At 40.2% G+C, this 13449-nt stretch overlaps 1 protein-coding gene and 1 pseudogene across 1 annotated transcript in view; one reads left to right on the forward strand and one right to left on the reverse strand.

Moving 5' to 3' along the window:
- LOC102829562 (UDP-N-acetylglucosamine/UDP-glucose/GDP-mannose transporter-like) overlaps positions 1-12850 on the forward strand; it is a 63656-nt gene extending 50806 nt beyond the window's left edge. Inside the window, exon 12 of the mRNA XM_006862432.1 lies at positions 12399-12850. Coding sequence (XP_006862494.1) covers positions 12399-12507 — 109 coding nt within the window. The 3' untranslated portion in view covers positions 12508-12850. The remainder of the gene's footprint in view (positions 1-12398) is intronic.
- LOC102823071 lies at positions 5795-6361 on the reverse strand (annotated as a pseudogene).
- Positions 12851-13449: the final 599 nt, after the last annotated feature.

The following is a 13449-nucleotide window of genomic DNA, read 5'->3' on the forward strand; positions in this document are numbered from 1 at the left end:
CATACTTAGTACATTCCATGTTTCTATTTTTAATGGATGTTTACAGCTGTTTCTCTTCATTTTGAGTTGTGCCCCATCAGCAAATGAAGGTCCCACAGTCTCTTCTCCCACGGGGTTTACTCCATTCGCGTCATCATGGTGAACTCTGCTTTGAGGAGACAACTTTTCCTCAGTCGCATTTTGAGTGCCTTCCAACCTGATGGGCTCATTTTCCGGCACTGTATCACAGTGTTTCTCTGCTATTCATAAGGTTTTCAGTGACTAAATATTCGGAAGTAGTTCATCACTCCTTCCTAGTCTTTCTTTGTATGGAAGCTCATTTGAAACCTGTCCACCTTGGTGACCCTGCTGCTATTAAAATACCGGTGGCGTAGCTTTCAGAATCACAGCAACTCACAAGCCACCAGAGTACGACAAACTGACAGACGAGTGGTGCTTAATTTTTTTTTAATGTTGTGTAAAAAGGTATTTGCCATGAAGAAGTCATTGGTCTTATAAAATTCTATCATACGACCTTCAGCACCATTTCGTCACTAAGGCCATATTTTCCAACGACTGATCCTTCCCCTTTGTTTCCAACCTTTGCATCCCAATCACCAGTAATTATCAATATATCTTGATTGCATGTTGCATCAATTTTAGACTGAAGACGTTGGTAGATTTCTTCAATCTCATCACTGCTGGCTTTAATGATTGATGTGTAAGTTTGAATAATAGTGGTATTAACTAGTCTGCCTGTCAGCATATGGGTATTATCATATCACAGGCATTATACGTCAAGATAGGTCTTGAAATGTTCTTTTTGATGATGAATGTGAGGTTCATTCCTTTTCAATTTATTATTCCTGGCATAATAAACCATATGATTGTCAGTTTCAAAATGGCCAATACCAGTCCATTTCAGCTCACTAATGTCTAGAATATTGATCTTTGTGTTCCATTTCACTTTTGACAATTTCCTATTTTCCTAGATTTGTACTTTGTATATTGTATGTTCTGATTCTTAATGGATGTTTTCAGCTGTTTCTCCTCATTTTGAATTGGGCTCCATCAGCAAATGAAGGTCTCGAAAGCTTTACTCCATTCATGTTATCACAGTTGACTCTTTGAAGTGGCAGCTCTTTCCATTCATATTTGAGTGCTTTTCAACCTTAGGACCTCATATTCCAGCACTACATTTGACAGTATTCTGGTGCTACTCTTCATGTTTTAATATTCAGTGTTCTCATGCTATCTGACAGTGTTCCACTGCTGTTCATAAGGTTTTCAGTGGGTAAACATTTAGAAGTACTCAGTTTTTCATTCCTAGTCTGGTTCAATCTGGAAGGTCAGCCTAAACCTGTCCACCATGGATGTACCCTGGTGGTATTTTAAATTCTGGTAGCATAGCTTCCAGCATCACAGCAACGTGCAAGCTACCACAGTACAGCAAACTGATAGATGAGTGGTGGGTTACAGCCATTAGGAAAGAATAATAGGGTATTTTGAAGAAAAGTTTAGGGGTTTGTATTTAAAAATGCTAAATAACCTTCAGGGAATCTTTCTAATTCTGAGTATTTACAAACAGTGAGGGATCTCAAATACTTAGCCATAATGTGAAATGTGGACCTGGGAGTTACAAGTAATGAAGCACTCAACTTCTAGCTCAAAGTTTGGTGGATCGAACGCACCCAGAGGGGCCTCAGAAAACATGTGTGGCAGTCTGCTTCAGCTGCACAGAATTGAATTGGTGATAAATAACAACACCATTAGAATCTGTGATGATTTCTATTAGATGTCCCTTATGGGGAATAGGATGGAGTATGGAGTGCTTCAATACAAACTAACTCTTCTAAGGTATTTACTGTGGCATTCAGCCGTTACCCTTCTAAACTTGTACTTGGAAGTATTTAGAATGCTCTGTAGATTAAAATAAGGAGCTCTGGTAATGTAGTGGTTCCGGCTGCTAACCTCAAGGTCATCCGTTCGAAACTACCAGCTGTTTCATTAGAGAAAAATAGGCTTTCTGGTCCCATAAAGATTTACAGTCTCAGAAACCCTATTATAGGGTCGCTATAAGTTGGAACCGACTCCACGGCATACGACGACCACCACCACCACCATCAAACATTAGAATAAATTCATTTATGAAACAAAGCAACATTTAAATATAAAGACCCTTATAATTTTAGGTTTTAAAAATAGGTGTTTGCCCCATTTTGGATTAATTTTTGCCAGCCGCTCCGCGGGAGAAAGATGAGGCTTTCTACTCCCGTAAGGATTTACACCCTCGGAAACCCTGTACAGGGTCGCTATGGGTCGGAACCGACTCGACGGCACTTAACAACAACAACAACAACAATGAAGTCTGAATCTACGTTCTTTTTTTTTTTTTTGCTTTTGTTTTTTTAAATAGAGACATTTGTCCCAGTACTTTTTGTTGAAAATGCTATTCTTCACTGAACTAATTCCTGTTTCACTTGTTTTAACAGAAATATCATAAGTGGATGACTTTAACAAACAGGTCTGTTCTCTCACAATTTGGGAGGCTGGGTGTCCAAATCCAGAACACTGGCTCTGGGAAAAGGTCCTTGCATACTTAGACACTACCAGAGCATTCCTTAGCGTCAGTGTTTCCATGGGTCTTGATGTCAATCATTCCCTGGATCTCGGAACTTCACAGTGCAGGGCCTCAGGTCCAAAGAACACACTTCAGCTGTTCTTTCTTGGTGGCTGTAAAAAAGGATGTAGTGGTGGATTCCGATCTCATCTCACTTCCCAAAGGGGAAGGAAGAGAATTAACATCCGTCCAAGACTTATTCATGTGAAGCTGATAAGCCTTCATCCTCCATCTTCCTTTCCAGTTTTGACAAAAAGATTCCCTCCTGAACCACTCCTGCTAGGTTCCATAATTCATTGCAGTGGCCATGTAGAATTTAGAGACAAAAGTCATGATTATGGGATTTTATTAGGAAAGTTAATTGATTAAAATTCAGCATCCAAAATGCTAAAGACCCTTGGTTAAGACACACCTCTTCTCAGACATGGCAGTAGGCAGGTCTCTCTCTGATCCTTGACCCTTTGCTGTGCTCATGTAGTGTTAACAGAAGTTTTTTAGAGTTTCTGATAATGCCCAAAGGGTACTCCACTCTGCTTTAAGCCTTAACCTGAAGGTTCTCATCTCTAGCTTTGTGGGTTAGCAAACTTAGCTCCCCCAATTAAGTGCCTGGAGGCCCCCAATCCACATGCAAACCTCCTGCTCGAAGGCACCTGGCTTTACTTGTTTCTTGGGCTGCTCTGTCTCCTGCTCTTGGTGTACTTGCTGCTCCTCTGGTGTCCCAGTCTTCAGCCCCCAGATCAAGGAGATTGAATGATCAGGGATCTAGGGGTCCAAAGGATGTGCTCCACTCCTGACTCACCTTCCTTGATGGTACTGAGATCCCCTTTTCTGCTCGGGAGATGGCTCATTTAAAACCCAACAGGATGGCAAAACTGACCCATTCCCTCATTAATTTCCAAGTTTTTACAATCACAATTAGCCCTATTAACAGTCCTTCCCAACTGAGTCTATCATCCTATTAGTATCATCCCCCATCTTCTCTTACCCAGACTCCTCAGGAAATAATGGATGGGATTTACAAAGACTAGGAGTAAAAGAGCCACATGAACTAATTCACTGCACTGCAGTGTTAGTAGGTCCCTCTGCTCTTTGCTCATTCTTCTCTCCTTTTATAAGTAAAAAGTGTTACAAGCCACATTCCAGGGAAACTCCCCTTAACATTGGATAAGGGTTTGGATGGGATTAAGAGTATTGCATGCCACCCTTAATGCCCTTACTCACTTACCACATCATGGGTTCATTACAGAACCGCCCCGTTTCTTAGTTAGATAATTGCCAAACTACTGAGAATTGTGGCCTGATTCAATCCGTGACAGTACTCCTGTGAGTTTCTTTTATTATCACTGCTTAATAAATGAGTTTGTAGCTTAGAGAGGTTAAGTAACTGGAATGCATTCTGAAGGTAAATATTTGAGCTGTTTTTGTATGCAAGGCTTTGCACTGTTTGAAAGATGATTCATACCTCTTGTGACTCTTATCAAAGTCGCATAGCTAATCAGTTTTGTGCAAAGATTTTTAACCCTGGTGGGTTGGATTCCAGTGCCTGCGTTCTCACACCTTAATATGTTGTTGTCATGTGCCGTGGAGTTGGTTCCAACTCATAGCAACCCTGTACAGGGTTTTTCTGAGGCTGTAAATCTTTACGGGAGTGGAAAGCCTCATCTTTCTCCTGCGGAACAGCTGGTAGTTTTGAACTGCTGACTCTGAGGTTAGCAGCGCGATTCGTAAGCACTACGCTACCAGAACGTTGTTAGTTGTCTTTTAATTGGCTCTGACTCATGACAACCATAGGTATCATAGAAAGAAATGTTGCCTGATTCTTCTTCAAAATCTTCAGGAGCATTGGTACCATTGAATCATTTATTTTGGCTATTGTGCAGTGCATTTCTAGGACTGTAGGAATCTGTCAGGTTTTAATTGGCTGATTTTCAGAAGTCGATTTCCAGGCTTCCTTTCTTACTTTGTCTTAGTCTGGAAGCTCCACTGAAACCAGTCCATCCTAGGTAACCATCCTGGTATTTGAAATTCTGGTGGTATTGCTTCCAGCATCATAGCAACACATAACCCTCCATAGTATGTCAGACTTGAATGCATTCTGAAAGTTGTGGCTTAATGGGTTATCATTTGGTAATTAACTGAATGAATATAATGTAGCTTATTAACTTTATACAAGGGGGCTTCAGAAAGTTCTGTGAAAAAATAGAACTTAAAAAAAAAGTGATAATTTTCACAGATTCTGAAGTTTTCTCATGTATGTATTCATTACCAACTCTAGATTATCAGCTATTTGTGGGTCAGGAACCTTTTATTTTATCATTGTATTAGTGTGGCAGTAATAGGGAGTCTTGGTGTGATGCCATAGGATGAGCACTCGATGGTTCAAACTCACCAGCTGCTCCTCAGAAAACCCTATACAAGATTGCTATGAGTTAGAACCAACTCAGCAACATTTAACAACAACTTGTAATAGATACCCAGTAGCAGTAATAATAAGAAAATAACTATCCAATGTAAGTATAACGTAAGTACAGTGATGGTTACGATTTATTTTCTACTTGGCTGGGTCAGGATTCTCAGTGATTCAGCAGTTAAAATCTAAAAATTCCCCATGGTGAAATCTAAGATTATGTGATCACCTCCCCCATGATCTGATATGGTCAGCCTTGATTTGATATATTAATGAGGCCAGTTGTAATCTATAGGATTAGGTTGTGTCTCCAGTCAATCCCTTTTGCAATACAAAAGGAGAGAGAAGTGAGCAGAGAAAGAAAGTGAGCAAGAAAGAAGAGCTGGGAGAGGGGAGTGCATCCTTTTGATCTGGGATCCTTAGATCTGGGGAGAGATTGATGCCAAGACACCGGGAGCTCTCTAAGGAATGCTAGACCTCTGGAGTCAGTACTCTGAATTCAGATGTCTAGCTCCTAAACCGTGAGAGAAGAAATTGCTTTTATTAAAGCCATCATTTGTGATATTTCTCTTCTAGCAGCGTTAGATAACTAAGACTGGTACTATGTTGGTGTCCATTTTGAATCAGGGAATCATATATGACTTATTATGCTGGGAACGACAATAGGAATGGCGTTCCATTCATTGTCAGAAACTTTTTTTTTTTTTTTTTGGTCACAATAAAGTTTATTATGAAAACAGACTGGTGTGGGGACATGGAGATAAACAAGTACATTTAAGTTGGGTGGCTCAGGTGCAGTAGTGCGGCTTCTTCACATTGATGCTGGACTCGCTGAGGCTCCTGTTTTGGGAGCAGCCAGAGGCTGGGCCCTTCATTTTGCAGTGCTGTAGGGCATCGTTGACAATATCTGAGATTAATTTCTGGGCAGCTATGGAAATGAGCCTAATTATGCGTGAGTCCAAAGCCTCAAAACCAGCTTGGTTTAGGTAGTAGCCAGTCACTGCATCTGGGATCATAGGCATGTAATTCTCCAGCTGCATCAGGAAGTCCACCAAAGGCATGCTGGACATTACTGGCTTCACGTCTCCGTGGCCATGCTCTGCAGTACATAAACTCCATTAGACATTACCCCTTCTGAGGCCACAGTGCCGCCCTCTGACACCAGAGCTGCCCTGCGCCGCCATGGGTCTCGTGCCCACAGATGTGGCTCCAGTCCCAGGTACCCCTGTGGTCCCCAAGGGGCTGGCTTTGTTCTTAGCTGCATTGCTAGCAGGCAGCATGGTGGGAACCTAGACCTGGGGGCCAGCGTTGGCTGGCACCGCCTCCGGGTCCGCGCCAGATCCACTGCAGCTCATCCGGTGGGTAGGAGAGGCGGTGAACCTAGAAACATTTTAAGACCCATCTTGAAAATACAGTGGTGTCTGTGATAGGATAATATATACCTATATGCCCAAAAGGAGGACTAGTTACTACTACTATTATTCAACTTAATGCATCAACCAGAAAAGCCAATGATAAACTGAAGAATTTTACCAACTTCTTCAGGAATCTTTGTGTGGCGTTGTAGGGTAAGCACTCAACTGCTAACCTCAAGGTCATCGATTCAAACCCACCAGCCACTCCTTGGAAGTCCTATACAGGGCCGCTATGAGTTGGAACTGACTCAGTGGCACTTTACAACACCACCACCATCACTAACTTCTTCAGTCTGTTGATAATGCAATGGCAATCAAGATACATTGATAATTACTGGTGATGGTGTGGCACTGTATGATTGATAATGCACTGAACCACAAGGTCAGTTTGAACCACATGGTCGTTGGTTTAAATTCAAATCAGCCACTCCTTGGAAGCCCCTGTACAGGGTCTCTAGGAGTCGAAACTGACTCGTTGGCATTTAACAACAGCAATAGAATGCAAAAGTTGGAAACAAAGAGGGGATACTGATAATTAGAAAATATGACCTTGGTTATAGAAATGATGCTGGAGATGGCATGATAGAATTTTGAAAGACTGACGACTTCTTCAATGCAAACACTTGTTTTCAGCAACATAAAAGGTGACTTATATGCAGGACCTCACCAGATGGAATACACTGGAATAAAATTGATGTCATCTCTGGGAAAAGATAATGGAGACGCTCAATGTCATCAGTCAAAACAAGACCAGGGGCTAACTTTGGAACAGAACATCCGTTGCACATAATGCAAGTTCATGTTGAAGCTGAAGAAAATTAAAACAAGTCCATGAGAGCCAAATTACAACATGGAATATATCCCACCTGAATTTAGAGACCATCTCAAGAACAGATTTGATGCATTGAACAGTAATGACAGAAGACCAAAGGACTTGTCAGATGACATCAAGAAGATCATACATAAAGAAAGCTGTTGTTATTTAGTGCCTTCCAGTTGGTGCTGACCCATAGTGACCCTGAATAGGATTTCCAAAGAGCAGCTGGTGAGCTTGAACTGCCGACTTTGTAGTTCAAACTGACTTTGCAGTCTAGCACATTTACTCACAGTGCCACACCAGGTCTCTTAAAAAAGCTACAGGTCATTAAAAAGACAGAAAATAAAATACCAAAGTAGATTTCAGAAAACGCTAAAACATGCTTTTCAATGTACAGGTGCTAAAAGCGAATGGAAGAAATGAGGTTAAAGACCTGAACAGAAAATTTCAAATGGCAGCTTGAGGAGACAAGGTCAAGTATTACAATGAAATGTGCGAAGACCTAGAGTTAGAAAACCAAAAGGGAAGAGCACGTTCAACATTTATGAAAAAAATTAAGAAAAAATGCAAACTTTAACTTGTAATTTTAAATTCTATAGACAAAATGTTGAATGATATTGGAGACATCAAAAGAATCTGAAAGGAATACAAAGACTCAGTGTACCAAAAAGAATTAGTTGGCATTCAACCATTTCAGGACATAGCATATGATAAGGAAGAAGTCCAAGCTGTACTGAAAGCGTTAGCAAAAAACAAGATTGTAGGAATTGATAGAATACCAATGGAAATGCTTCAACAAACTGATACAGCACTGGAAGCATTCACTAATCTATGGCAAGAAATTTGGAAGACCGTTACCTGGCTAACAGACTGGACGAGAGCCATATTTGTGCCCATTCCAAACAATGATTACTTTACAAAATTTGGAAATCATAGAATAATGCCATCAATATCGCATACACGTAAAACTGTGCTCAAATACTAACGATGGTTGTGAGGAAGATGCAGGATAGGACAGTGCTTTATTATGTTGTGCTTAGGATTGTTACTGGTCTGAGTTGATTCGATGGCATCTAACATCAACCTCTACCTGGCCACCTGAGTCCATGATTTAACTGTTTAGAACTCCTTTGCCTACTTCCTTATAAGTATGTGTCATTTCTTTGTTGCAATTTTGATTTGTCTCTTGAATAATTCCACCATTTTGTCCAGGTCAGACAAAATTCCACCATTTTGTCCAGGTCACATTTTCTATACTAGTAGCCTCTTTTCTGGTTAGTCTTCTCCTTAGGTAACTTTGTCTTTGACTCATGGTTCTCTCAGTGAGAGAGAGAGAAGGAAATTTGATATGTTTGTTTTTACTGTTTTATTTATTTTATTTATTTCTACGTTTTTATTGTGAATTGAGTGATAGTTTACAGGGAAGAACATCAGTTTTATACTCACTGTTTCATTGTAATGATTTCATTCCCCTCCCTGCATCATCATTCAGTAGTATTTGCTTCTATTCCCTCTGGGTTTTTGTTTTGTTTTGTTTTGAGGCTATACACAAAAACACTCAGGAATATAATCATTTAAACAAGCAAAGGGCACATTCTGAGAGCCTGCCTCCAGGCCGCCAACATACAGCATTTCTCTTTCCATGAGTCTAGAGTCCTCAGCTGCTCTCTCTATGTCCTCATCTCTACGTCCATCTCTGGTGTTGTTGCCTCTCTGGATAGGATCTACATTCCACTCTTCTCTCTTAATGGTCCTAGGGTCCTCTGTTCCTGGACTGTAATATTAACTTCTTGTTGTCAGGTGTTATTGTTGTTGTTGTTGTCAGGTAGTAATATTAACTACTCCCCCCTTTTTGTTAACAAAACTTCTACCTTTGCAGTTGTGACAGTCACAATTAGTCATGATAACGATTACTATTGAATCTTAATTGCCATCTCCTTTCACCAGACCCATCTAGACAAGATGGAAACTATTCAATGGGGACTCTACCTTCCCCTGTACACTCGGAAATTTGTTGCATTTTGTTTTTTGTTGTTTGCTCTTGCTGTGGTACCAGAGTCCTGACTTGTGCTATAGGATAAGCATTGGACTGCAAGATTGGTTTGAACCCCAAGATTGGTGATTCAAATTCACCAGCCACTCCTCAAAACCCTATTCAGGGTTGTTATGAATTGGAACCAACTTAACGACATAGCATCAACAATAATACCTACCAGGCTATTTATAGTATACAACTGGCATTTTAGTGGAATAACTGTACTTCTGTATTGAATGTAGTAGAGAGGTTAGCTAGCTCCTTGATTATATTACAATTATGGCAGAAGAGCACTGGACAAGATGGAATATAATAGAAAAGGTGTATTCTGTTGCTGATACTGCTACTAAATCAGTACCAGTTTCCCATGGAGTTGATTCCAGTGGCAGCCTTATATGTGTCAGAGTAGAACTATGACCCATAGGGTTTTCTCTGGCTGATTTTTTGGAAGTAGATTGCCAAGCCAGTCTTCCAAGGCACCTTTTGTTGTTAAATGCTATTGAATCGATTCCGACTCATAGCAGCCCTGTATAGGGTTTCCTTGGAGCAGCTCATGGGTTTGAACTGCTGGCTTTGTGGTTCTAAGGGACCTTACAGTCCAGTGCTTATCCTGCAGCACCACACCAGGAATTCTTTCTTCTAGATGGATTTAAATCACCAACCTTTCAGCTGGAATTCAGATACTCTAGGACAGCCATGTTAAGTGCTGTTGAGTCAATTCCAATTCATAATAACCCTGTATAGGATTTCTGAGGAGTGACTTGTGAGTTTGAACTACTGACCTTGCTATTCAAATGACCTTTCAGTCCAGTGCTTATCCTATAGCGCCACACCAAGGACTGCCAGAGCTGTCCGTAATTCACTTTCATGACCTCAGTTTTCTTACCTATAAGATCCCATGGTTGACTAAGCTTCTCTTGATTTATCCCAGGATGTCCTGGAAAAGGTCATGGTCATGTATCAAGGTCAGTAAGCATGAGGTTATTTTGCAGATATACTTGAAGAAGCTTTATTCAAGTGTGGATAACACATAAAATATGTTTCTCCTTTTAGCTTTTACTAAACTCCTCCCCCCCACAATTTTTTTTAAAGACGTAGAAAATAAGGAGCTTAGAGAAAGAGAAGAATTTGATGGAAATGCTTTACATAGTTTAGACTCCGCGTAAAGTTGAGGAATAGTATTAGAAGTATTAAGAAAGAAGAAAAAGAGCTGTTCCAAACGTGTAAGAGCATCTCCCTTTTTTCTTTTTTCCCTAGCTCAGTCTTTAATATGTGTACCTGGGCTTTACCAGAATTTGAATCTTAAATAAAGTGTTTGCCTGACTCATACCTTTTAGTAAAGCAAATAATACTCATGTCAAGGATTTTGAGTTCCAAAACACTCCATAACAGGATTTGAGAGCCTTTTACTTTTTTCTGAATTATTTTTCCAAATTTACTCCTGGGACACCTTCTGGGCAGATAGAATGGTTCACATCCTGATCAAACTTCTGTGACTAAAGTACATTTATTTTTAAATAACGTGAACACTTATTTACTTTAAATATGAGGGACCAGTCACTGGAGAAGGATGTCATGTTTGGTAAGGTGGAGGGTTAGAGAAAAAGAGGAAGACCCCCAGTGAGATGGATTGGCCAAGTGGCAGCATCAGTGGGTTCAAGTGTGGCAATGATAGTGAGGTTAGCCAAGGACCGGTCATTGTTTCATTCTGTTGTACATAGGGTCGCTATGAGTCGTTATCAACTCGATGGCACCTAACAACAGCAACGTTGTTGTTGTTGAGTGTCATCAAATCAGTTCTGACTCATTTGTTGTTGTAAAGTGCTATCAAGTCAGTTCCTACTCCTAGCAACCCTGTATAGGGTTTCTGAGGAGCAACTGGTGGGTTTGAACCTCCCACCTTGTGGTTAGCAGTCCAGTGATCGTCCTACAGTGATGATAAGTAGGGAAAAAGAGAATAGGAAGTAGTGTGGGATGATTACTGGAAGATTACCTTTTGTGTAAAAACATAAAGGAATTGAGTAAGAGTCACACTGATTTCTGGTGGAGGGGCCCTAAAGTGGGAGTATGCCTAACTCAGCCCGAAGACCAGTGTGGTTGGAGTGGAGGTTGTGAAATGAGATGGGCCATAGAGACATCAGTCCCCCAGGACTCCAAGGAGAAAGTAGCTCTGAGAATTTCCCAGGGTCTGCATATTTACTTACTATTGGAGTGTTTCCCATTCTTATTTAAAATGATCTTTATTAGTCTTGAATGCTTTTTCAGTGCCTTTTGACAATTCCAAAACTACAAAAAAATTACTGATAACCTCAACATCTAAATATGACCACTGTCAATATTTTTGGAGTATTCCTTCCAGACCTTTGTCCTTTTTGATGCATATTGAGGTACATGCTTGTTTAAGTAAAATGGGACTAGACAATACTTCATGGTTTAGGAGATTTTAAGTTTATTTGACATGTCATAGCCTGTTTTCATTTTGTATTGTTTTTAATGGCTGCATAGTATTCCATCGTGTGAACTTACGTAATCCTCCACTGTGTGAAATTTATCCTTTCCTTTTTTTTTTTTTTGCCATTTTATTTTTTGCAATAAACACTTTGTAGTTAAGACTGTAAAGATATATAGAATTCGTCTACATCTATAAAGTAGGTTGCTAGGTCAAAGGATAAACAAAATTTAATGGCTTTTTTTTTTCACCAAATCGCCTTCCAAAAAGTTTGTATTCAATTAGTACTTCAGCTAGCAAGTATATCTGTTAACATTCTTTTCCCTAAAATAACAGCAGCACTGGATATACCAAGGAGTCAGGGGGACGAGGGTGTCTTTGCTAGTTTGGTGATTGAAAATGCTTGTTTTTAATTTTATGTAAGTATGGTTTATCCTGGAGTCCTGCTATGGCACTGTAGGATAAGCGCTGGACTGCTTAGAGGTCAGTGGTTCAAACCCACCAGCCGCTTCTTGGAAACCTTATAAAGGGTCACTGTGAGTCGGAATCGACTTGACGGCATTTAACAACAGAACATGGCATCTAAAGGTATTCCCAAACCTTGTACCGGCCTCCCCCACATTCATCTTTCCTTCCTTCCTCTCTTCCTGCCTGAAGGTGGTTTTCTGTTTTGCAGCATTGCTGGAAGCCTGGTGTATTCCTATATCACGTTTTCTGAAGAGCAGCTGAGCAAGCAGTCAGAGGCCAGTAACAAGCTGGACATTAAAGGAAAAGGAGCAGTATGACCAGAGGACTGCTTAAACTTAAGGAGGCCCAAGTTTCTTGATCAACTTGGAACACTGACACTTCATACGCAGATAGTGAGGTGTCGTGATTATGGAGAGAATACACTTCTTTTGCACTTGTACAATCTGAGGATTGATTGCTGCCTTTAAAATTTTTATGATGAGAGAAATGTATAATTGACTCTATTTTAAGTATGCTGTTTGAATTAATTTATATCTGACTGGAAAATATACTGGGCGTTTTAATTTATTTTTTCTTCTATGCCAACAGTGAAACATCAGTGTTTTGAGTATCTTTTATTCCATAGGTTGACGTCCAGGTAACCCTGAGAGCTGCATATGTGAAGTGCTTCCCCAGAAGCCTCATCACTCAAATCATTATTGCAGGTGTCTGGAGTGGAGGCAGGTCAACCTGCATTCTACTGGAAATGCAGCTGGATAGCTGAAATTTCTCTTTGAATTTTATTTCTTATGATTGCATTTTCTTCCTAAGGATATCATCCCTGCATTTGCATGAGGTGACAACTTCAGCACTTCGCAAATCTTTGTGGGGCTTTGAAGTGTATTGGTTTCCATGTGTGCTTCCTTAAGGACTTATGAGATGAGCAGAAATGCATTCCTCGAAGATACATTGCTCCCTCTTTGTTGTGTAGGATGGGAATCGTGAAGGATGGAGCAAGTGGGTCTTAATTATTAATTTATTCGTCCATCTGACTCATGTATTCATCTGAAACGTATTGAGTATGTAATATTTGCCAGGCATTTATACTAAGTGCTGGGAATAATATATATATATTTAGGCGGTTGAAACATTTCACTCCTGTAGTGACTATGGGTAAATTGGAGCACTGTTAGTCAATTCAGATACTGTGACTATGAGCAAGTTGTTTCAGCTCTCAGAAATATAAATCTGTAAGGAACACTGGTGACACTATGGAATAA

This window comes from Chrysochloris asiatica, unplaced genomic scaffold, assembly GCF_000296735.1.
Source record: "Chrysochloris asiatica unplaced genomic scaffold, ChrAsi1.0 scaffold00048, whole genome shotgun sequence".
Lineage (NCBI taxonomy): Eukaryota > Metazoa > Chordata > Mammalia > Afrosoricida > Chrysochloridae > Chrysochloris > Chrysochloris asiatica.